The sequence below is a fragment of the Orussus abietinus genome, unplaced genomic scaffold (genome assembly GCF_000612105.2).
Source record: "Orussus abietinus isolate OABI.00-Male unplaced genomic scaffold, Oabi_2.0 scaffold436, whole genome shotgun sequence".
NCBI lineage: Eukaryota > Metazoa > Arthropoda > Insecta > Hymenoptera > Orussidae > Orussus > Orussus abietinus.
Window position 1 is genome coordinate 9,945 of NW_019394592.1, and position 25,593 is coordinate 35,537.

A 25,593-nucleotide genomic window follows, 5' to 3' on the forward strand; every position below is an offset into this window, starting at 1 on the left:
GGAATGGATATACTTGTGTATATATATAATTTATTATTTGGTCTCATCGATTAAAGCTATAATTTTAGAGTCGAGAGGTAATTAACATCAGGTTTCGGTGGAAATTCGCAGGCAGATTCGATGGTCACTTTGGATGATTAAAATAAAATGATTTTCAAGAATGAATTTTAAAATATTTATGTTAAATAGGCTAAAAAATCTATTTTCACAGAGAGGTGAAATTTTTGATAAATTGTTTCTTTATATACTTCGTTTTACGTGCACTCATTATTTCGCTATTTAGAGAGAATATTTGAAAGCACTCAAAATAAAGCTTGACTTCTCACCATAAGCCCGATAAGCTTAACTCCTCGTGGTAAATTAATTGTTTTATTTCGCGCTACCATTTTGCCTTTCTCCGGCACAGATAAACAACGGAGACTCGCAAACGAGAGAAGTGAGAATATGCGTGAATATAATTTGTTCATTGCGATAATTGAATAACGTCCGGCGACAACTGGCCGGGGTATTATTCAATTGAATATTCAGCCGACCGGTTATTGCCGTCAGGTATTCAATTACGTACGCCCAACGTAATGTATAGTCTAGCAATTGAAAAATCTCGAATGGTGATTTCCTCATTAAATTTCAAATGCATATTTATACATGTTTGAATCATTGCGCCCCTAAGTGAAGAGACTACGGCAGACTCGATTTTCTTCGGATTGAGTGTATTACCAGGTATTATATCTCTATCGACGGTTAATAATGATTATGCACTTCATTAGAATTTTTTATGAGAGCGCAAAGTATTTCCCGACGATAAAGCCATTTCCACGCACACCTACGTAAAAAGCCTATTTTTATCGTTTCTGACATTCATAAGGCATCTCGGAATTTTAATTAAGATCTAGGGATTATCATCCTGTGTGGATACATGCGAATTTTCTGTTTTCGGGTTTACTGTTTCAATGGCATTGTGTAAGTGAAGTTTTATGTCAGGTATCTTCATGTTCGTAAGAACTGTTAATTTGGGTAACAATAAACTCGCTTATGAACGTCCCGTGTTGTGAATTCGCCGCTAATTGCGGCGGTAAGACTTAACAAAGGGAGGCCATAAATCTAATTATATTCATTACAGTCTGGGTGCGGCATGAATAAGACTAGGACACTTATGTTCAATTTCTAAAGGATTCAATACAATAAATCTATCAACCGAGCGACGCGAGTTGCTGGTAATATGTCGTATAGAGGCAGGTGCAATATCGAGTAATTATGATCAACATTGTATAGAGGATGGTGTAATTAATGCAATGTTGTTAGTAGAGCCGTGCATCTTGAGTACGGCCAGTAAGCGAAGGTGAAGCATTGAAATTAAGAATAAGTACAGTTAAATAGGAAGCATTTAAACAATTTTTCCGCGAATATAAATCAAACAATATAGTCTGAGTTGGATGGTTTTTCATGTGTTAACAGTTTGACTGCCACGCGCATTTTATTTGACTGCTATGTCACCCGAATAAGAGTGACGCGGCAGTCAACGTGTTAAAGGTCAGACGACTTTATCACACTGTGGAGCTGATAACAAGTCAATTAATTGCTAATGACGAACAGTTATGTGATTGTAGAAGTCAATGATGAAAAAAGAAATGAAGAAAGAAAAAAAAACGAGTCAGTGGCAATTTGGGAATCGGAATCATACAATGGACCAGTTGAAAGGCAAGCCAAGCTCCAAAAAACACAATCAGCTTCTAGGAAGTGAGGAAACGAAATTCAAAAGCATTATAGAAGACTAATCCTTCATTTTCCAGCAGGGCGAAACTGCGTTAATTGTTAAAACATGGTTCCATGAACGTATTGTCGAAGTTTTCGAACGACTGTCATCCCCCCTCCCCCCGACTTTAACGTTATGAAAATGTAGGGAAATGGTTGTCGCTACAATTTTACTCAAAGAGAACATTGAAAGAGAATTGGATTTCCATATCCTTCAGAATATTTAGTTACAGTAAATAGTAAATGATGGTGAAAGCACTGCATTATCATGTAATAAATTTTATTCAAAATAGCAGGTAATCCAAATTATATTTTGTCTATTTATTGAACGCCGAAGTAATTATTATATTAGTGGTATAAAGCTGTAAGTATAAATGTAACAAGGGATACTTTCTTCTAGGATATTTTATCCCTAATTTCTTAACAGACTTACGTCTGTTTTTTCATAGACTTACTTTTTTTTCAATTAAATATTTAGCGATTTATATCGACGTATTCATATTTCAAGAAGTTAAAAAGCTTTATGATAAAATTAAGACTTATTCCCACGTGATACAAAAACAGCAAGGTAGAGAAGTTCGTTAAATCTTTGCGTTAAACTCGCACATCGTTTTAGTATTTTATGTGTCATGCGGTGAATCGGTAGAGCATTTTTCGCCGCAAATCGGTATAAAGAGAGGGTGGGAACGAGGGAAAAGAATAATGACGTACTAGACAATGTATTAAAGCCAGCGAGGGAAAGCATCGCCCATTGATAACTTTACTTTACCGTTTGCAAGTTTAATATTCTGGACAAATTATTGCCCTTCTTGCACGCGCGAACGTTAAAAGAATACAATTCTGCGATACAAATATTTAGTACGGGCTTTGTGCAAGGTACATAATTTTCTGTTGCAATTTCCCAGTGGAAAAGACCGATAAATTGGAGACAAGAAATAGTTTCAACGTTGGCACGTTTAAAAATTTAATAATGAATTACTAAAATCGCCATGACATTTGGTACATCGGGAGACATCATTTCATTGAAAACCTAACATTGGGAAAATGACTATTCCTCAAAATTATTCTCACAAATGTGGCACTATATGCCACATTTTTGGCATATAAGCGCGCAGATCCTCGCAATAAATTCCGGGCTGATACCGCTTCTTATATGTTTAACGATGCAATACGTGCGTAATGCATCCGCAGAGCATTTTCCGGAAACGCGATAGAACTTTTCCTGTCCCCCAGCCGTATCTCCTCACAGAAATATCGCGTTTAAGGATGAATGCGAGTGCACTCGAGGCAATTCCTCTTTCGAAATCACGTACTCCCCACACACGTGGAGTGAAGTGCCACTTTCGGTTCAATGTGTTGCCTGTATAGAAGGACATTGGCGGAATATCTACCTATCACTGTATAGGAGCACTAGAATAAAAGGAAACTCGACTGCTTTCCGAGTTTTCATCACTGTGTATGATGTGATATTCAAGTGGCCCTCGAAATCGTTTAACTCAACGGTCTCCTGAAATTTATTGGCAATTATCTACAACAGTTTATCAGTAATCGTCCGCAATGCGCCTTTTCGTTTCTGTCTTTTTATAAATATTTCCGTGATTTTTGTTTGATAACTTTTTCATATTTCAATTCTAGGAAACCTTCTTTATGGATGTTTCGTGATTTTTGGCTTTATATTTTTTATAATCAATTTTTAAGTGCAGAATTTTGAAAGCTAATACAGTGGCCGCCATGTTTTTATGAATGATTTGCAAAATATAAAATAAAAGAAATGGAGAGAGTTATTTAACGAGGAGTGATTGATACGCGACAAAGAGTTAAAATATACGGATTAAAGTGAAAAAAATTAGGGTAATATTCTGAATTAATTGGAATAAGAAGTATTGCACCAAATGTCACATTATTTAATGTCCCGTGTAACGTAGAAATGCCCGCGGCCTTCAAGGTTTCGTATCCAACGCGAATAATGGAAATTCGCTGCAAACTCAACTCCCGGGAATGCCGTTTGGATATATATGTTTAACCGGAAGTGAAATACAAGTACGTGCTTGAAGGGATGGAATTGCGGTAAATGGAGTTGGTATCACAGAGTGAGATCATACAAAAGCACGGATATTTACATGCCTCAATTGGACCGTTGGGATTATTATCGCAAGTGGGACATTATTCCGTTTTGTCCCATTATTTATAATAACGCGTGAAAAATGAAGCAAAATATCTGACTACTCCGTGCAGTAATTAAAAAGAAAGCACATATTGGATATGCGAGAGTGGTAGATTTTACGGTCAGAATTTGTTAAAAATGTATCACGAGAAAAATTAAAAAAAAGTCACTTACGTTTTAAATCACGTGTTTGATATCGGGGGCAATGGGCTGTACTTTCTTTGCACTTTTAGAGTCGAGAGTGCATCCGCCCTGATGTAAACTATATCAGCCAGCACTCTCGGCCTCTAAGGGCGCGATAAGAGTACGAACTTTTATATTTTACGAGGCAAAAGTCTGGTGGCGTAAAAGACGGGAGAAAAAAGCAGAATATGTCCCTTCGGACTGGCAATAAACGGGACAGGGTACTAAAGGACATTCAACGAATGTACCACTTCTAATAAACACGTGGAGATTTCCAGGATTCTGTAAATGCACTTCATACTAGTCAAAGATAAAAATTTCCATTATTTTTCATACAATTTTAATTAATTAAATCCATGCCGTTGTAAGTAAACTCGAAAAGTAACGGAAGCCTAAAATATCAGTAGGTAAACTTCCCTGATAATAAATCAGAATGGAATTCCTTAAATCAAGTTCCACTCGACTTAATAAATCTGTCGCGGAAATAAATCACTAAATTTGATTAAATCCATTTAATTTAGCCTCAAATGAATCAGTGACGCGGGAATAAATTCTCTTTGACTTGTTCAGAACTTTAGGTTTTACAATGAGACTTAATATTTGCTCTGTAAGAACATTTCCTTCATTTTTTCATGCTGCATATGAACCGGATATCTCCTGTCCCAACTTCCAGCTCTTTCTAACTTTATTTTCATCCGATCTATGGAACCAAAAATTTGTATCCTTACCATCCTTCAAAGTTACCATCGAACCTCCACGCGAATTGGCATTCTCTTCTACTCCTCGTAACATTACATCGTGGTACAAACTTAACGAGCCACGATAAAATACGAATATAAGGTGTTTAACGCCTCTGCCTCGGTATCTAAGACACGCACCTATCTATAATATACATAACATATATATATATATATATATATATATATATATATTTATAATCGTATGTATAATTGTACAGGAGAGTACCGAATTTACGAAGGGCGGACACAGGCCGCTTGTTCCACATTCGACGCGCGTCACGGTCTCGACCTACACTCACCTTAGTCCTTAAAAGTGATCCCTAGAAATCGACAAGACCTATCGATGATTCGGCCGAGGAATTCTCGATTATATTTACAGAAGAGAAACACGAGGTCACGCTGTAGGGAATTAGTGCACGACCGAGCCGGGATCGATCAATCAACATAATATACGAGAAAGAGGGAGGACCTATGTACGAAGGTTGTAAGAGTTAAGGTTACGCTATCGATTGTTCCCCTTAACACCGTAAACCGCGTTTACAATTACCCCAAGTCTTATTACAGCGAGTGGTAAGACGTCTCCTTACCAGGTGAAGCAAAAATTACAACAAACTCGACGTTGATCGGTCTAACAGTAAGAAAATAAGACAAGTAAACGAAAAAGAGATTACTGAAAACTAATAAACAATAAATACGTTTACAATTAGTGACTCAATGTCCAGGTTGTTTGTTTACTGTAAAAGCTGCCAATGTTGAGTATCAATATTATCAGGTACTGTATTATATAAAACATTAATTCTTTCTATGCAAGAAAATGATTCTAGGTATATTAGAATCCAGGAAATCGCTGATTATTTTATAGTCCCATATTAAGTGTTAAAGCAGGTTATGTCTGTCAAGGGTCACTTAACCGCGGTTTACGTGCTTAAGGATGAACGATCATGTATTTGTGCACACTTAAACGGTGAACGGTGAGTTTGGTCTTAAATGAATCGTTGATCGGCACGAATTCATCCTACTATGATTTCGTGGAAGTACTAAATACGCACACACCGATACCTTTTGGATTACCTTCCGGTACCTCTTCGTGTTCCCGAGGTTACATCGATTAGGTAGATGCCTGCTTTATCCTTGTTTTACTTTTCTTTCTCCCGGAGTTCCCGTAGACCTGAGGAGGGCTCGTTCTGGAAGTTGGAAAACTTTTTGCAGGGTTCTCGTCGAAAACGACTCGTTTTTTTTAGAATTCGTGATAAGGGTCGATGTCTCGCGATTCATTTGGTCCTTTTGGGCGGACGATTGTGGAGTTTGCGTTTTCGATCAGATCGTCTATCGAGGGTGATCGATTGATCGAGGAAGGATCTCTCCCTGAAAAGCTGAGAAGCCGAATGCGATACTTCGTCAATTGACATGGTATACTTTAAAAATAATCGTTGTACGCATTTTCCAAGTCGGCCTCAAATGTTTCTCTTGATTTGGCGTAAAAACCATTGCGTATTGTTAAGAAATTGCATTTGTCAATTGAACCGTTTAAACTCAAAATTTTGATTGGAAAATAGAGGACGGTTTCTTTTCTGACAGAAGTTCTTGTTCTTGAAAATTGCACTTGAAGCTAGGATTACGATACCAACTCGATTTACCTCGCTAATAGATTTGGAGTAATTAGTAACGTTAACGAATGCGCAATAATTATCCATGAATGTCTCGTTTTTATCATTCAAGGCTTTAGCGTTACAAATTAAACAGATTACGAAGTAGCGTTCAAATTATTGCACATCTTCGTTGTATAATATTGCATAACTAATGTAACAGAATTTTAGTTTAATAGTTACGTTTTAATTACACTTTAACGTTCATTGCCCTAAAAGAATGAAAGTAATTTCCACAATGAAAGAGCATCGCTATATCACTATTTAAACCAGACTTTACAGTATCTAGCCCAAAATCTTGGTCGCCATGATCAGTTGTCAACGTTACAATTACTACAAACAAATCCCAACACTCGATAAATCATTAGTCCATAAAACAGCGAAGTTCTCACCCCTTAACGAGAGCTCCGATCAATACGCTTGGATACCTACATATCCAGTTAGCAAGCGTTCGCATTCGACCTCCAGCCCATCCTGTGGTGCCCACTTCCCGTGGGGTCCGAATATCTCACGGGATTAGTCAAAGGATCGTTTTCACGATCCTCATCAACGTCCTGCACAAGGGATATGTAATGCGCTTCTGAGATATGTGCATTAACCGGGAGGTTTGGACCTCTCCTCCGGCATCCTCCCTTCAGTGGCTCGGGGGACCTCATCGAGTACGTAATTAATTCGGTGAAGGGTCCAGAAAACCGAGAACCAGGCTAGGTGTTCGATTAGCCCACGACAAGTCCTTAGAGCGAGGCGTCGACCTAGGAATTGCATTCCGGAGCCTGGCCCAGGGATGAAAGTCCTCTTCGGATTCGCAGGGTGGACCAAGACGTCCCGGTGGACGGGTCCTGGTACAAGATCCTACCGAGGTGGTGCCGAATCGTGGGGGTGTCCGAAATCGGGACGGGGCCTGGATTGGGGCGTGACTCGACACCCAACTTAAAGTCCGAGTTTAGACCCTGGGGACATCGATGATCCCGATAATCCCGATGGTCCCTTTTTGGCGACGGGACTGGGGCTGGGGCGACACGCGGTCATACGAGGAGCTCCTTGAGGAAGTCCTCGGCAAGCAAGTCCTACAAATAGTCGTCCACCCGGTCTGTCTCGTCCGGAGGACTCGGCTCGGAGATGCTAAGGATCGGCAAGCCGAAGTGTTGAACCTCCATGCTGGACTCCGGGGTCCGTCTCGCGTAGTCGCAGCTCTTCGTGTGTCGCTCCCCGTCCAACCGATGATGGTAGTGGTGGTGGGAACGGGGCAGTCGGATTATGTCCGGCTCGTAGATCCTTCGGTAGAACCTGGGGAATTAGAAACCGAGGTTACGGGATGCGAGAGCACGGATTTACGCATCGACTCGTGCTCAACAGTGGGGCTAACAATGCTCTCCGTGACCTGAAAAAATTGGATTTAATATTGATTAGCGCTTTCGCTGCGGCGAAACCACTGGATGAAACTCTACCGGTTCATCCTGAACATCGAGCCGATATCACCGGCATCGCTGAGTCCATTGTACATAATAAATAGATATTTAGAGAAATTATAAATGTAAATATACGTGCCGTCAAAGAGATTCGTTTTAAATTGTTGTTACATTAACCTCGTATAACCCAGTTTTTTCAGACCAAGAAAAAAACTATTACAACGTGAAATCTGCAGGTATTAACTTTCTGATACTAACCATTTGTTTATAGATTCACAATTTATATCGATGTTTGCAAATCAGAACATTTATAAAGTCAGAGTTTATAAACGAATTCCTTGATTACAATAGAGTGGGACGATAATGAGGTCCTGCTTTGAGTTTTGCCGGAAATATTTGTATTTATTGTTTTCTTAATCATGATTAATGGAAGCCCCCGGGCAAGCATTATAACCATTTTAAAAATCTCGTTAATAATTGCACCCTACTTTTCATAATGACGTGTACTTTTTCTGAAAATTATTTTAACGTGTAGACGAAATATCCTATGGCCGTGTTGTTAAATTCGGGAAAGGTCTGCTTATTCCTGTCAAACCGAGGCATTACGGAGCATTGATAAAATGATCGATCATTATTAAATCCACGTGCATCACATCGCAGATACGAAATTCAGAGATAATCATCTTCTCCGTGGTGCCGGTAATTTCGCAGATTAAATGGCAACTGAGTTTCGAATCCAACTTACGAAAGCTCCATACACGGTCGCGACATAACGAGAGATCGGAAGTCTCTTGGACTCGGTGAAGTTGTTTCATTTTCTCTCGTCCTGTCCCACCGTGACACGTAAAAATGGACCAATGAAGCGAGAGAGAGGGTGAAAACCACCCCGCGAAAATGTGTGCTTTACAACTCGGCTCTAAACTCCAGTTTTCATGGTTAATAAGAGCGGACCGTGTAAAAGCGTGACGATAGAATTTCTCGTTGCACTCGGTACTTTGAGGAGCTTTCAGGGTTGCGAAGAGGGCTTTCCTGAAAGCCGATAAATTTCTAAAAGACCGAGAAAACGAATCTACAGACCAGGGCGACTACCAAAATATTAGTAAATGTCGAGAACGGGACTTATACACATAGAAACATATTTGGTTGAATCAATGAAATTTTGGTTGGGTAGAAAAATATTGAAGCGCCTTTATAGACGACTTTTATCCGTCATCAACTATAAAGAAAATTTTTAGGATAATTTTGTCAGTAAATTCTTTCCTGGAGATTTTTAATTAACGTCAACCATATAGAAAATTTCATATTCATATGCAAGTACCCACACGGACAACTAGATATGGTATACGTATATAGGATATCTGACTAAAACATTCAGATGTCTAATTGATGTATACAAAAGTATACGGAATGTGCTGGGGCATGTACAAATTTCCGCGTCGTCAACATATAGTACATGTATTTCTGAACATTCAACTTTCATTTAATATACATTCCATATGGATAAAGTATGTATATTATATGTAAGTAAGATATATGGTAGACGTATTATGTATAGTAGACGTATATAAGGTATCTGACACAGACGTATATACGTATAATAAACTAATAAATAAAAGCTTCAATAGATGGTATGCCTATATTAAAAAGTTCCACAACCGTACACTGGACATATTAATCACGTATAATATTATACGTATTTTATACATATATAAGACGTATTCCAAATGTAGGTGGAATAATTTAAAAAAGTATTATTTATTTTACACTAAATGCATTTTTTTTAGAAACAATTTACCACGACCTGTTCAGGGACCTAAAATCTTCCAGATATACAAACATCTGACATTGAAAAAATCCCCGTGGTGGGGATCGAGATTCGAACCCGAATCATTTAGGTAACAGACCATAGTAGTGGTGACCACTGAGCTACCGTAGACCTATGGATTATGCGATACGTTTCGCATATTCAAACACCACAGTAATAAGTTTAATTGAAATTTGGTTTAATCAATATCATTTATATTGCCAATCTCTGGCCAAAAATAAGGTCATGTATATAAGTTTAAGTCAGATATATTATAGGTTTACTAAACGTATTTAATTGGTGCAACTTTTTATGTTCTAGTAATATATTTAATACGTATAATGTACATCTAAAATCCAATAGAATATTTTTGACATTCTGTGAACATATATTATACGTATATTTTTAACTTCTGATATACTGAAACATCCCGTAGCCATGAAAACATGCTATATACATATAATAGAGCTTTTGTTCCGTGTGGGTAGTGTACGACTGTTTTGGAAAACTGGTCGGATTTTGGGAAATTTATCTTGACAAAGTTGTTGGAAATTTCAACGGCCGTGAAATCGTGACATTTCAGCACAAAAGTCAAATTACGGATATTCATGGAATATCTGCATTTTTATTTAGGGCTTACATTCCGCTTGCTTCCCATTTTGATACGCTGTAGTTTCATCAATTAACTCCATTTAACCTCGAAAGCTCTGCAGGAGAGTGCAGGGTTGTAATTGCAACAAATTACTTCTCTGGCTTCACTGGCTTCTTCAATTTTTGTGTCGGTAGGAACACACTTTTTGGCACAATTCGATTATAACATGAATCAAAGAGCGCAAACAGAGAGAATGCAGGAATCGATTGCGCGAAATTAACCCCTTAAAATCCGAAATATCTTTTTGCTTTGAAAAATATCAAAATTAGATTTATGCAAATTGACGCAGCCATGGCAATCAGGGGAGGTGCGATTAAGGGCGCTCACCACTCCAGCGATTTTGCAGGGCCTCACGGGGACAACGATTCCGAACGTATTTCTAAACCGATGGGGCTTAACGAGTGCTCATATCGAAGATGAAATGTTGACCTGTGTTTATATGGGAGCGATTTTCGATAAGTGGTCATTTTCATATAAAAAAGTGCAACGACATAATTTCAATGCCCTTTTACCTAGGAAGGAGGTGCTCGATCGAAAATCGCTCCCATATAAACACACGTCAACATTTTATCTTTAAAACGAGCACTCGTTGAGCTCGATCGGTTGAGAAATACGCTCAAAATCGTTGTCCCCGTGGAGCATCTTTTTTAGGATTTTCGAGTTTCTCGCAAGGAATTTGGGCATTCCTTAGCAACCGTTGCCTACTCTAGGCGGAGCGTCCAACTTGCGTGTGCGTGCGGCCGAGGGTCACACACGTTTCGGCGCCTAGTCCAGAGGCGTCTAGCCGTTGTGTGAGTTGTATACGTGCAAAATACGCACACATTTTTCGCCCGTTGCTAAACACCGCCCATTATATGTCGCGTGTCCCTCATCCGAGCGAGAAACTACGTTTTGGTTACCTCCCACCGAATTCGATGCTAATGCCATCTAGCGGTGGAAGTCATCGTCCCCACTTTGGTGGTGAACGCCGTTAATTACCGCGATGAATATTAAAAACAAATCGCAGAGGTCGAAATCACAGCCCTCGTTCATAAAACATGTTAAAATTGTTATTGATTTAGATTGATCGTGTTAGGTCAAATCTACACAATCGTTCACGTGCGTGGAATGTAATGATTTTATTGTTCAAACAAAATATGATTAACTAGTAACATTTACGTATACCCGCGTTGCGATATTTAAACGGTTTAAAACAAATTAGATTTTATTCATAATTATTATTATTTGAATGCGTTTGAAAAAACTAATGAATTTGCGATGTTGTATAAAGTGAATAGTTAAAGAAGGATTAAAAAATATAAAATATATTTCATGAAGGGATTTTCGAAGGAAGCTTTTTCGTGGAAAAATTCGATACACTCTGAACCATCTCTCAGATTATGGTCAGGTTTCACCTGGACATTTTTCGCCATTTTCCGAGTACAAGCTTCAGCTAGATGAAAGCTCCGCGTTGTAGTACTTCTACCTCTTGTTGTTCATCACTCTAGTAACGAAGCTCATTAACCGCCATGGAAATGTTCCAGTACAAATTTTCAACTTTTACTAGACCGGCAGTGAATTTTCTTTCATCGCATTTTTCCCGTTTTTGGACTCGTACTTATATTTATAAGCGGGCAGAAACGATCCATCTTCGTTCTATAAATGTTTTAATAAAAGCTCAGAAAAAAAAAGATGTCAAAATATAAATAGGCCTAACTTATATCTTGATCATTTATCGATAATAAGTATAATAAAGGTTCTTCAGGGTTTTCGAAATGTCACGGGTAAAAAAATGTGCCAGTTTCATGCTGAATTTCTCTTCCCCGGATTTATCCGCGAAAATATAAGTCGGTATTTCTATTCCCTTATAAAAATATTACGTACAATCGTGTATATAACGTATATAAATAAAATACGGTAAAAATAATCTATAAAGTCACAAGTAAACACTTATCATCTCAAGGATCACCGCAGGGAGAACTGTACCGACAATAGGGAGTTTTTCAATGTCAGCGATTCTAGATGTTCCTTTCGAGCTCAAAGCTGCCAAGGATTTCTTTTCAATACATTCACCAGAAGTGAAGATTGCTCTAGGAAGACGCCTGGACCGGAACGAAGTGTCTCTCTGAATTCTCTTTTGTGCGATTTTTTTCTTTTTTTAATCGCGACTTGTCACACCGCCAGTTTCATTGAAAACGCAGGTGTCAAGCTTCATCACCTCCACCCCAGAGCCTTATGGCAGTCCCGAAGAAAAGCTTAAGAAATTCCTGACATCTAGCCAACTTGGAAAGACCCGAACTCAAAACCGGAGCTCCTACGAGACCGCTGCAAGGAAAAAGCTGAATGGCTTAACAGAGTCGAGAAACGACACGGTTCCCCGGGGATCTGAGAATAAAATTTCCCTTGACCTTTTGTTTATGACTCACAATTTCCCAGTTATCGCCAACTCGGCCGATTCCGTTTTATCGCAAGCGGATAAATGCAAACACGAAATAAAATTCGGTCGGGTGCCCTTTATTCTTACGTTATCCCGCTAATCACGTTTACGCGCCTGGTTTATTGATATTCTGCCCGGCTAGTTTGTCGGGCAGTTGTTGTATGAATCCCGATTGTTTTTGCAACTAGATTAGCAAAATGGGATATTCGTACAACTGCTCACGTGAAGAAGGAGCATACCCGAACGAAGTGAGACTTGTCGCGAACAAACAAACTTGAATTTATTATAATATAAAATATACGAATGACTTGTTAAATTGTATCAGCTCTTCAAGCGTGAATACCGATCAGTTACAGAAACGTTGGTGAAGACTGACAAGAGACGTTGAATTCTAACGAGAGACGGAGACTCACTGACTTACAGAAAAAATACAGGATTCCTCCTCCGGCCGCATTACATTTTTTGAGAAGGTGGTACCATATTTCGTACATAGCGGTTGGCTGACTGATTTTAAGAAGGGCGGTTAAAATCGAATAGTCAGCCTCGTGATTGGTCGATAGTTGTCCAATACGGTTGGGTGAAAACGGAAAATTTCTAGTTGCCGTGCAGATGGAAAAACATGTTGTATGCATGTGTGCATGTTGCGCGCACGTGTTAGCGGTAAAGTTAAAGAAGGTATGGCGGTAAAGAATAGGGACGGTCAACCCGAGAAAATTCTAAATAACCCTAAACCTTCACGATGGGACGTACGGGGCAATATAACCGTATCGTAAAAAACTAAAATTTACGAGCGGAGCCAGGAAATTGCTAAATTAATAAATGGCCCGATGGGCCCAAGCAGGCAGTAAGTCCCTTTCTGGAAATTTGTCTGACATTTCAAATTACATTGTGTTGAGGTGCGTATATTATAATTGACGTGGGCTCGATTTCCAAATGAATTGTTTAATACAAAGGTTTAGAAATGTCGACTTAAGGTGACTTGAAAATAGCATTTTAGGAGTCAGTCGTTCATGAAACTTTCTCCCGAACTGGATGTGAAGGCCTTAACCCTTTCGGTACGAGCGCTCTATCCGCCGAGACACTCCCGCTGTACGAGGCGCCGCTCCGAAAATGCACACAGCGCGTACATACAGGCTGTCACATGGATGCCGGATATATTCGGCGCTCGTACACACAGGTCATCAGATAGATCCCGGATATATCCGGCACTTGTACACACAGGTCATAAGATGGATGCCGGATATATCCGACGCTCGTACGAAAGGGTTAAAGAAGGTCCTAACACCCATAAAATGTCATGTTTTATAATGATTAAAAAAAAAACTATTAAAAATAAATTTTAAAGAATGAAATTTCGCGGATATTAGGACCTTCCTAAGGGTCTTGAGGTTCACGTGGTACAATTTTGAATGCTTGTAAAATTTCATAAACGAAACCTCTCAGATGCCATTTTTACATCACCTTAAGGGTGTTCATCACCCCAATGATTTGCAATGAAAAATATTGTGAACGTATTTATGAACCAACCGCATTAATAATACTTTTTTAAAGATTAAGTATAGGCGCGTATTTACATGGGAGCGATTTCGTATAAAATCATTTTCATATAAAAACATACTATTTGCGCCCATGCAAAACATTGCATATCCTTGGAGTGGCAAACACTCTTAAATTTGTCAACAAAGATTTGAACTTTCTTGTAATACAATTTTATAAAAATGTTAAATCATATTTTCAATATTGTAGCGTATAAATATTCATTTAATGTTTGTAAGAACATCACACGAACATCGGCGATTGTTCGTATCCTAAAATTTCCATAAACCAAATGCGGATGCTGGTCGCGTCTTCTGACGTGTCATGTACGTCACGTTCGCGGAGAATTTTTCCCACATACCTGATACATGTGACATTTTTCCCACATATCTGATACATATCTTCATAGTTATATATACGGATAAAAATATGTATACACACGTGAGAAAATCTGACACGGGAAAAGGAAAATGTCTTACCTATCATCTAATGAGGCTGGCTGTCGTACCGGGCATCGGACATACTCGTGACTTCCGCCCATCCTCCATCCGGTAAAACGACGTGCGACCAACGACGAAGAAGTCGCCGAAGAATCCCTGAAACATCAAATGGGATCACCTGACAAGGCAACGTGCGCCACCTTCCTTTTCGATCTCATAGTCGACTGCTTATGTACATATGTACAAACGTAAGATAGAAAGTACGGGCGTATGGCCTCGCATCTAGATATTTGCCCAAGCTTGCCCACTTAGGAACAAACGAATATATATCAATTGGTGACACTTTCAACCAAAGAAGTTACCTAAAAAAGTTTACCTCATACAATGTTTTATAGAACTTGAAATTTCTCTTTTTTCAAGATATCTAAAAAGATGAAGTAAAAGGGAATTGCATTCGTTTGTATTCGTTTGTATAATTTGTAATGGTATACATGGTATTTTTTCGTACGTAATTATCGTTAGGGCAATTATTAATGTCGAAATAATAGCATAGGATGAATGAATATGGTTTGGTTGAGAATCAAAATGTAAAATTAAGTGATTTTTCTTTAAGAACGTGATTACAATGATGCAATTGATTCTCGGATTTGGTTCAGTCGTTCAAGTATGTATATAAATATTAATATGCCATAAAAATTGGAGATTCGTGGACAAGTGTCGACAATTGGGATATATGCCTCGTTCGATGTCTATTGTAGCAGTAATTAAAAGAGGAAACAAGCACGTTACTTAGGTCAGCCTAGAGAACGAATTTTATGAAAATTTATGAAAACTCATTAAGCATGCCTTTATATATCCACATAATAGTCCAGAAAACTGTCTTTGGCATTCTTTTAAATATCAGCGCAATCAAACTAAATCTTAAATATGTTTGTCTGGGTACTTTAATCTTTCGAATATTCTATTTTCGGATTTTATATTTCGCCATTTTTGATTCTTTATATCTAATCTATTGACTTTAATGACCCGAAGATTCAAGTATATCATCAGCAACAGTTTTTATTAACAACGCCAATTATCAGGTATGTGATAATTAACGACCATGTGCAAGCATACTATACATATAACAAAACATTTGCAATTTTGTCTTCAACCTCTCTCAGTATCTTTTGCAGAAAATGTTTCAAATGGGGTAATTCCCATTTTCCTCTACTGTACATGATTTTAAAGTAAAGAACGATGAGACGAATTTATTAATTAATTTGGTAATGAATTCCGTCACTCTCCGTAACTGGGATTGACGAAGGTGCGAGTGTTCAACAAGGTACTGATGAGAGGAATGTACCTCTCTAGAAATCTACAGGTCTGCAACAGTTCGGGAAGAGCACATTGTGTAATATCACGTAATTGCAGGCCTGATTGAATAAGTAATCAAGTTAGATCAGTGCAGCTTGGATTACTGTATGCGCAATGAAGGACACACAGCAGACAGCCGGCATCTTGACAAACTTGTAGAACATGGCTGAACATTGGGATGTCTAATGAAAAAGTCATCGAACCGGACGACAGTTGAAAATAAATTTACAAACGTCTCAGACATTAACTGAAAAATGTTCGGAGCTGTTCGAACAGATATCTGCTATACACGTAAGTAATAAACAATAAGAGAAAAAGTAAGAACTTACATTATTTAATTTATCTTTCGTTATTTACTCTTCTACGTAACAGATTTCAGAGTGCTCGCTAACAATATGCAGCCGCAACGATGCATTTGAATAGTTTTGAAAATATTAGCATCCTATGAAAACAGATTCGCCTAACGAAGCAAAATATCATGCAGAGATATTTTATGATCTCGCGAGACAATGGCGTCACGAAGATGTACTGGCCGTTCAATTTCTTTTTTAAACGGGTCTTATTTATTCAATGGCATGCAATTAATTAGAAGTTGACAGCGATGATAGGAATGATTTAAAAAATGAATTAAATAAATGCGAACATTAATTAGGAATAATCTATTCGGCAGTTGCTAATAATGATAGGAGGAATTAAAAAATTAATAACCTTACTAATACGAAGAATGTCTTTAACTGTGACAACAACCAAACCTCAATACATACAAATCTACTTAGTGCTGCAAGCTGCCTATTTGAACTATATGCTCCTTTAAATGTTTAATTTGAACCTGTTGTTGCCTTACTGCGATTCTGTTTCTTTTCATATGCTGCGGCTCCTTTTTAGTGACCCCATAGTCAAGATTACTTTCGCGTTACAAATTATATAAGTAAGGTAATTTTAAGGGATAATGTTCTCCCGGATTTGTAACTTTAATGCATTGCATTATTCATGTAATGAAATGCGTAGGCAAGTTTAGTTCCATCCACAATCCGGGTAGAACACATTTCGCTTAAATATTCAGTGGGTAATCATTATTACATCGCCGGTGGATCAGAAACACCTCGTGAAGAGTTCATAAACAATTGTAGGATAACAGTGCCCTTGTTTCAAGAAAAATTATTAAAAAGCTAAGAATTCGATAACGTTTACATTTTATATGAAAATCGTAATTTTTTATACAAGCACACAAATCCCCTTTACATTGTTTTATAGAAAATTGCAAATCTCGAAATTCACTTTCACACCCATACATGTATTGACATATATATCCACGCCAATACTTACAGAGCGTCCCAAAATTTGGGGTCCATTTTAATGGAATGAAATTAATTTTAAACAATCACCTTATGTACGAAGTATGTACAGTTGTGTATAAAAATACAAGTGTCAAACTGAAAACACCCCGTTCAAGACAGATTATTGGCAACGAATCTTTGTTCGTCGCCAATAATTCTAAAAAGGAAGATATCGAAAAAAGTATTAGTTGTGCACGTAAACATTAGTGGATGAATGGAAAGAGACGAAAACGACATTGCTAATTAAATTTTTAATTATTTACACTCCTCCATGTAGCAGACTTTGAAGTGGGCTTTGCTTGTCGACAACGTGTAGTCGCAAAGAAATGAAAAATATATAAAGAAAACTTCCAAAGACAAGTTTTTGCAGAAATTCCGTTGAAATCTCAAAATAGATGCCCCGTGTTAATTCCCACGATGCGGGGTGTTCAAGCCAATACGCAACTTCAATTGTCCATTGCTAATACCACATCGAATCTTAGCGATACTCAAGCGGACCAGACGACCTGTCGGACATTCTGGCGCCTGGCCGTCCGTTAAGGGTAAGAGGCGACCCCCGAAGCCCCGGGGCAGGGCATTCTTTCCCAGCGACCTGGGTGTTCTTTTCCTCTAATCCGTGTCTGCCTTCTATCACTTCTCACATAGCTCGCATTATCCGCGACCCTTTTCGCTTTCTCCGTTTCACGGAAGTCTCGCTCTTGAGGTCCATAACTTAAAACCTCAAATTCTAAAACGTGTACCTCTCGATCACGTCCGCAATTAGGACAATTTATGTCTTCCGTTCTTTTACTCTTCTTCTAGTGGTTCTCCGAAATTCTCTAACGACATCAGCATGTGCAGTCTCCACTCACGCCTCTAGAACTATCTAAAACTTCTCCTTCTTCATTTCTTCTTGACCAATCGGCTGCATACAAAAATGCAATTCGTTGGCTTCCTTAACCTATCCAGGACTTTCTTCCAAACTCCGCCTCTAAAAACTCTCTCCGGGACCCTCTTGTTTCTAAACTTTGATCCCAAACAGCAGATTCGATTGAACAGCCGAGCGACCATCAGCGTCACGGCATTACCGCGTCTTTCAGTCTCCCGCGCGACTTTACGCGTCCGCGGTATCTAGTGAGATGAAATTAATCTCCCGCGAGAACAACTAGTCTCCGTATTACGCGCTCAATCTCTCGCGCAATTTCTATGTCCACTCGCGCTAGTGGCCCGCTCAATCAAGCTCGATCTTCCTGATCCGACATAACTAATCTTTCCATCAGTCATTTCGCTCTGTTCATTTATTGTTCAACCCGATTGAATTGTTAATTATTACCAGTGTTAAATAAACGTTTAAGTTCTGTTACGCACTTCGCACCTGGCACCGCTCTCCCTCTCTCGCGTGTTCGCAAGTAGCTCGAACACGGGGGAACCTTTGAAAAGAAATGAAAAAAAAAAGAAAAACGAAAAGTAAATGCAAAGTTGCACTCGGTGGAGCGGATCCATCGGCGATGCGTCAGGCACTCCCTTAAAGTCCTTCCAGTCCGAGCCATTCAGTGGATTCCCGTTTTATCATACATGGGCGAGGAATGACAGTGTGCGAATTCGAGCAAAACGAAAATCCCGGTCCCGAGTGCTTCTACTTAGTCCGATGGGTCTACCTGATCTGCTTAGCGTACGTAAGAGAGGGACCGGCCTACCTCGAGGAGGATTGCGGCTGATGAGAGGAAGACTCCAGGAAGGACGTCTCGGTGACATCCTTCGGACCACTTTCCTGGCTGCTCTGCCTCCTGGACTCGATTTCCTCGTTCCTCTCCTGTTCCTCCTGACAAGCCCTCAAGAAGGTCTCTCGGTCTCCCTCCACCACTTCGTCCCTCGAATGGCTGCAGTGATCCTGCTGTCGATTTGACGTCTCCAGCGGCAAATTGTCTGCACTGCGAACTTTTCGGCAGAGCCTGGACGTGGACCCATGACGGCGAAGGAATTCCTGAAAACGGAGCCGAATGTGTCCCGCGTGACTTTCGGTGTCGGTAATTAGTAGCATGGATTTATTTTTTCACATTTTTCGGAAGGTCGAGAAGTCCTTAACACGTTTAACTCCGTCAATGTCTGGGCGACGGGCAAGTTTTCGGAAACTCCGTCGCCCACATTTGGATGACAGTTTTGGTCGGATAAGAATATATTTAATGGTTAAAGAAAACGTGGGTATAGTAACGCGTTAAATTATGTTCAAGGATTCTATCCCTGGGGATCTAACTTTATTTATGTTGGAATTTTCTTTACATTTTCAGTAGATTTTATCATAGATAAAGGATCTAAATGTCATCATCAAGATGCGGTTCCTACTTAAAAGTGTCGAATATTCTTGGAGAAATATGGGAAGACGAGTGTTTATGCTAAGTAATAATCGTTTTAATTTTCGTGGGAACGAAATTCCAGGAAATTACAAGGGATAATCCTGGAGTGGTATGGAGTCGTTATGTACGAGAATTTTTCAGATTTTGAAATGATTAATACTTGGATTGAATTAAATTGAATGATCTTCCGGGAGATATCAGGCTTCTTCAAAGTGATAATGTGTATATGTAGTGTCGGAGGTCTATAGGAATTCTTTTGCGGAAGTTTTCTTACAAGAGAACATTCCCAAGTGTCCGCCGCTGATCTTATTGATTTTCATGTATGTTGAAGAACATAAAATTCTAAGAGAAACGTGTTCTTTTTATTTGCAATAGTCCACATTTAAGGGGTGAAACAATCCCCCAAAGTTTGGCGAAAATTCGATTTTTATATTAATTATCATAGAAGCAGTGGAGGGAAACTGTTTTTTTAATTTATTTATAAATAATTGCATGTTATGAAAATCAATGACATTTTGAAGAATTACCACGATGACACGACTTATGTACGATGAATTGGTCACGATATAATCCAATAAAGGTAGTCGGGATATACCCTAATACCACCTACATCCATTATTTTTAACCGATGTATAAATGTTTATTGGCTAAAAGCAAAAAACACGTATTTCCTCATTTTCCGTGAGCAATCACATGGCGTAAGTAGAATTTAAGTAGGAGTGCCTGTTTAATAGATATTACAAAAAAATGTCGGCTGAAGGGTAGTTCACCCCCTTCAGGTGGTGTAGCATCACTGGACAATATTGTGTTTTCACCGTTCTTGTACAAAATACATTTATGCCAAGTTTCGTCGATATTATTCCACTGCTTCTACGAAAATTAATATAAAAATCGAATTTTCGATAAACTTTGGGGGCTTGTTTCACCCCTTAAATGTGGACCATTGCGGATAAAAAAAAAAACATGGTGTCTCTTAAATTTTTATGTTTTTCAACATATATGAAAATGAGTAAGATCAGCGGCGAATTCTTGGTAATGTTTCCTTGTTACAGCCTCGGCAATCTCGGGGGTTTAATCGGTCTTCGGGTTTAAGCACCGCCGACCGCAGTTCAGTACTTGAATGGGCGGTCGAATTTGAGTGATGTTAATTTTCCATGGTTTCCTCGTGGCTCAGAATATTTTTAAGCCTTTATCCAATTTATCTGAGATCGACGCTTCATCCATTCTTTCTGATACCGATCGAATATGTTAAAACCCACCACAACATAAAGAAACCGAATAAAAACAGGTTAAAATAAAACCAATACATGAACGTACAAATTCTATTTTGGAGCACTTTCAACAAATGCAAGTACTCCTTCGATCTCCAGACAAATCAACGTTATTGTTTGATCGAAAGTTTTCAACTAATTCCGACAAGCTCCTTTACGATTGCTAAACTTCCAGCAGATACGCGTATCCACGTACATGATTTATCCACGACCAGAAAAACGTCGATATTGACATGTTTATGTTTCAATCCATATTTTGCGAACCTTCAGGGAATTCGACCACTCACATTTCCCCAGTGCTTCCAACAAGTGAAACGAGAGAGACGGGATTATTCTGGGACTTCTGGAGAAGACTACTCAAGGTAGTCCGAGAGATGCCCATGGAATCATCGATTTGTGTCAGAATTTGTCGAGGTTAATATCGTTTCATTGAATTAGGTTACCTGAGACAGAAAGCCGGCTACGTCGATGGCACTGTTGACCCGAGGTCTGGTTTGCTTTGGCCATCCGGAGCTTATTCCACTTCCAGCTCCACCTCCGCTGTCTACGGAGTCCACGTGGTGGTTCGACCAGTGCAGATGCTGAAATCAAGGTCCAAAGTATTATTCAGTGTAACACGGAACTAGAGATCTCATAAATAGTCGGTACAGAACGTGTGTAAGTGATCCATAAAAATATTTGCAGAAGGGAACGTTAGGATGAAGCCCCTGACCCGTAAGGAGAAGGTTACGCATGATGTCGGACCCAACGTGATCTTCTGGTACATCGTCCCAATGTTGGCTAATTGGAAAGAATATTACACGCGTTAGGTTAGTTTGATTAATGTGTTTGCTTGATTGACGTAGACGTTAAAAACCACACCCGAACTTTGTCACAGTGGCGCAAAGCAAAACGAGCGTTGTTGATGGTGTACGAGCCAGCAGCTGTTGAGACGTGAATGCGGTGCACTGCAAAATTGTGAACAAAGGGTGTCAGGTCCGAGGCGTCTGCTTTATCGCGAAGTTTTATTGTAAAGGCGTATAGCAATAAATATCACTGTTGGAGGTCTGGGGTCCGGGAACTGTTGAGAACCGGGATAAGGTCCCCGTTTTATCCCCGGATTTTATTACAAATATATTAAGCAGAGGATTATTATTGATGGTGTAAGGCCCAGAAACCGTTGGAACGTTTTTGTAGTGCACTGCAAAGTTGTAAACAAATTGTGTTACGTTTAAGGTTTCTGCTTTATCCCGAAATGTGATCACAAAGGCGTGAAGCGACAGAGAACATTGTTTATTGTTTAAAGTCTATTAGTGGTTGGGGCGTGTACTCGGTACACTGCAAAGTTGTGAATAAGGTTGTCAGATTTTAATTCTCTGTTTTGTTACGAAAGTTGATAACGAAATTTTATCACTAGGCGTAAAGTAGGAAGACCAGTGTTGATAGACAAGAGTCCTGAAGTTTTTGGGGCGTATACCCTGGTGGACGTTAACGTCTCCCTGTCGTACACTGGCGGCTTCATGCTCGTAGAAAAGACATCTTATCCACCAGGGTACAGGTGCAAAGCTTTGAAGAAAGAACGTCAGGTGTAAGGTATCCGTGTTGTCATGGAGTTTTATCACATGGGCGTAAAGCAGAAGAGATCACCACTAATGGACTGGATCTATCTCTTTTAGAATAAGTACTTGGTACACGGTGGGCAAAGCTGTGAATAAGGAGTACAGGTCAGGTGAAAAGAGGACCCTATTTTATCAAAAACTTTCCTCGCCAAGGTGCACAGCGAAAAAAAAAACACTGTCGATGAACTGGGAGAGTCCAGCATCTGTTAGCACGTGGTACGCAGTGTACTGTAAAGCTGTGAACAAAGAATATAGATCAGGAGGAAAACCCCTACAACGCGAGAGAACACCTGCGCTTGATTTAGCACGAATTCCTAATGTGTTCGTAATTAGCTGAAATAGTTATGTAGCCGGAGTACCTAATATCTTTTCCTTCCACTCCGTCCTGTTACATAGTGGGAAAAAATAGACGAGACTTTTCGGATATATAAATGCTAAAATTGGTATCAAAGTTGGACGTGTGTTTATTTCATGAAAAATTCATGGCAGACGGGCTCATTACTGCCTCGCTGAAAAAGGTCAGTGGTTAACGTGGCCAGGGGATTTTCTTTATTGAGTCGACTCGATGTAACTCCAAATATGTAAGAATCAATCCGGAGGTCAGCGAGTTATCATATTTTTCCATCGAATAAAAGTGCAACCGACTGGGTTGCTAGGAACTATTCCTGACACAGGGAATCTGCTTGCAAAGTACGTGACGCCTGATTGGACGAGGCTCGCATGACGTGAATAAGAAATGGCGGACGTCGGTTCGACGGTATCATTTTTGGACTACCATCTGAAGACTTTTCTTAGGGCATGTTGCCCCATTACTCAGGGAATTCTCGATAATTCGGAAGATGGCCGCAGGGGCACTAAAAGCATAAAGACATGATTCCTGCATTTCTTGCGATTTTGGAAAAAAAATTCAAGAATTCCTTGCAACAAAGTGCAGTTCATCGGTTTCTGATAGACTCGAAGGTAACTTACTACCTCTAGAATCCGGTTACACATTCTTTAAGAAAAATACAAAAATTGTAACGAGTGAGAAAGCATTTTTCGTTGTATAGAAATCTACTTCGCCATAAAGGACACATTCTGTGATGCAAAATCGAAAGAAGGATTGACATATATATCCGGAACCTAGGGAATCCCGGATATAAAACCGTAAAGGATTTTCAAGGTTCGATACGTTTTCCAGTATCCGCTCGGGCTTGAATAAAACATTTTTGTTTCCCTCCATTTCTTCGGCCGCGGGTATAAGAGACCATCAAATGGGAACTCCTCCGCGGATATTTTTCGCCGGGATTGTAAATAATAAATTACAATAGTCCGAGCGACGAAGAGCATTGTAAAGTGGAGTAATTTCTCCGAGTCGTTAATGATTTGTTTTACGACCAGCGCTTTAGTGCTGAAGATTGATTGCCGGGAGACGATTCGCGGTTAGAATTTAAAACTCTCTTTAAGGGCTCCGAGACAGTTTCTGAGAGAATAGTTACTTTTTTCTTTTTATTACTTTCTCAAAGTACGTGGACAACTTCACTTATTAAGTGGAAGTACTCTCGCAGATGTCTCTTATGGATGGCTTGATACTTTTCCAAAAAAAAAAGGAAATAAAACTTAACGAAAGGGAAACATTGTAGAATGTTTGCAACCGCAGCGCAATGTTGCGGATCCAATAACATACTTCGTTAGAGGGAAAATATAAGTAACCTCCGCTTACTGTAATGAACTGCCGTTAGAAGGGCAATACACTTAGTCCGTATTTATGGTTCGCGAAACACGCGTTTGTTTTTAAAGAAAAATTGTGTAATGCTTCCACGAGGTGATTACAAGAAAGGCCTACTTACACCGACTGTATACAGCGAAAGTAGTACGAGTCGAGTTTCTTAGCCAAGTTGTGCGAAGATCTGCACGAGAACCATGCATCTAGATGTGCATCGACCTAATATATGCAACAATTATTAAGATTGAAGACTGCGTGCTGCAGGGTGGAAAATATTAAATCATATAAATATAAACTCGTACTTTCCATTTCGTTTTCTCAGGGTAAAAAATACTTATGACAATGTCGTCGTTTTTAAGACAGCAACAATTTCATACCATTACTCTACAATTTGGTAACTTTAAAAAAAACCGGAATGATGTAACATTTTGCGGTATTATAATTAAAAATATTTTAATGACGACTATGAACATACGATTAGCAAGACAAAGAATTATTATTCAAATTCAGTTACGGATTTATGTTAAGGGAATGAATAATGATTCTAAAGAATTGGACTGCGGGAAAATTCCAATACAGTAGTTAGAACTGCGCTTACGGTAGCTGAAACCGTATTTAATTAAATTCAAACCTGTATTTATCTCACGTCAATGTTCATCACAGTCAAAGTGTTCTTATCCATGCCAGAGGCAAGGTATTATCACAAACTGCGCTCTCATGCGCTTCGATCGATTGAGCTCTCGTTGAACCATCTACGTGTTTTCCACAGACTAGACAAGTCACACGACAGTATATTCTACGTGACGTAGAAATCATATCACTTTCTGCCGCAAGATATTCCAGAAAATAGTACCCGAAGTAAATTACGTGATTAATAGTACCTATCTATTAAAAGTAAATCATATTAAAACTCTCAACATATATTATATAATTTCATTTAAACTTCGTCATCATTCACCTATCTTCTGTGTCTTAATTTTAATATGCAATTAAATAGTCGATATTTCAAAAAATTGTTTGTATAAAATAATTTCGTATAATATTGGCTGGCACGTGTACGTCATACGTTAGTACATCTATAATTACAAATCTATTATTTAGCTATTAAACACGTTTAATATCTGAATATCACGTAACACTTGATATTGATTACCTATACCAATTTATGCTAATCAGGTCCATCTCGTCTGATGTTACAATTTTCAAATCGAGTCGCTACTATCCGTAATAAGGTTTTCGAAAACGAAAACG

The 25,593-nt window shown here is 39.0% G+C and overlaps 1 protein-coding gene across 2 annotated transcripts in view; it reads right to left on the reverse strand.

The window, feature by feature from the left end:
- Positions 1 to 1,905: 1,905 nt before the first annotated feature.
- Positions 1,906 to 25,593, reverse strand: part of LOC105703806 — a 59,559-nt gene continuing 35,871 nt past the window's right edge. For both annotated transcript variants that reach the window (XM_023432797.1, XM_012432492.2), the window contains exons 7-10: positions 21,483 to 21,620; positions 19,112 to 19,398; positions 14,782 to 14,898; positions 1,906 to 7,772 (exon numbers count right to left, since the gene is read on the reverse strand). In XM_023432797.1, the coding sequence (XP_023288565.1) occupies positions 7,553 to 7,772; positions 14,782 to 14,898; positions 19,112 to 19,398; positions 21,483 to 21,620 (762 nt within the window). In that variant the 3' untranslated portion in view covers positions 1,906 to 7,552. The remainder of the gene's footprint in view (positions 7,773 to 14,781; positions 14,899 to 19,111; positions 19,399 to 21,482; positions 21,621 to 25,593) is intronic.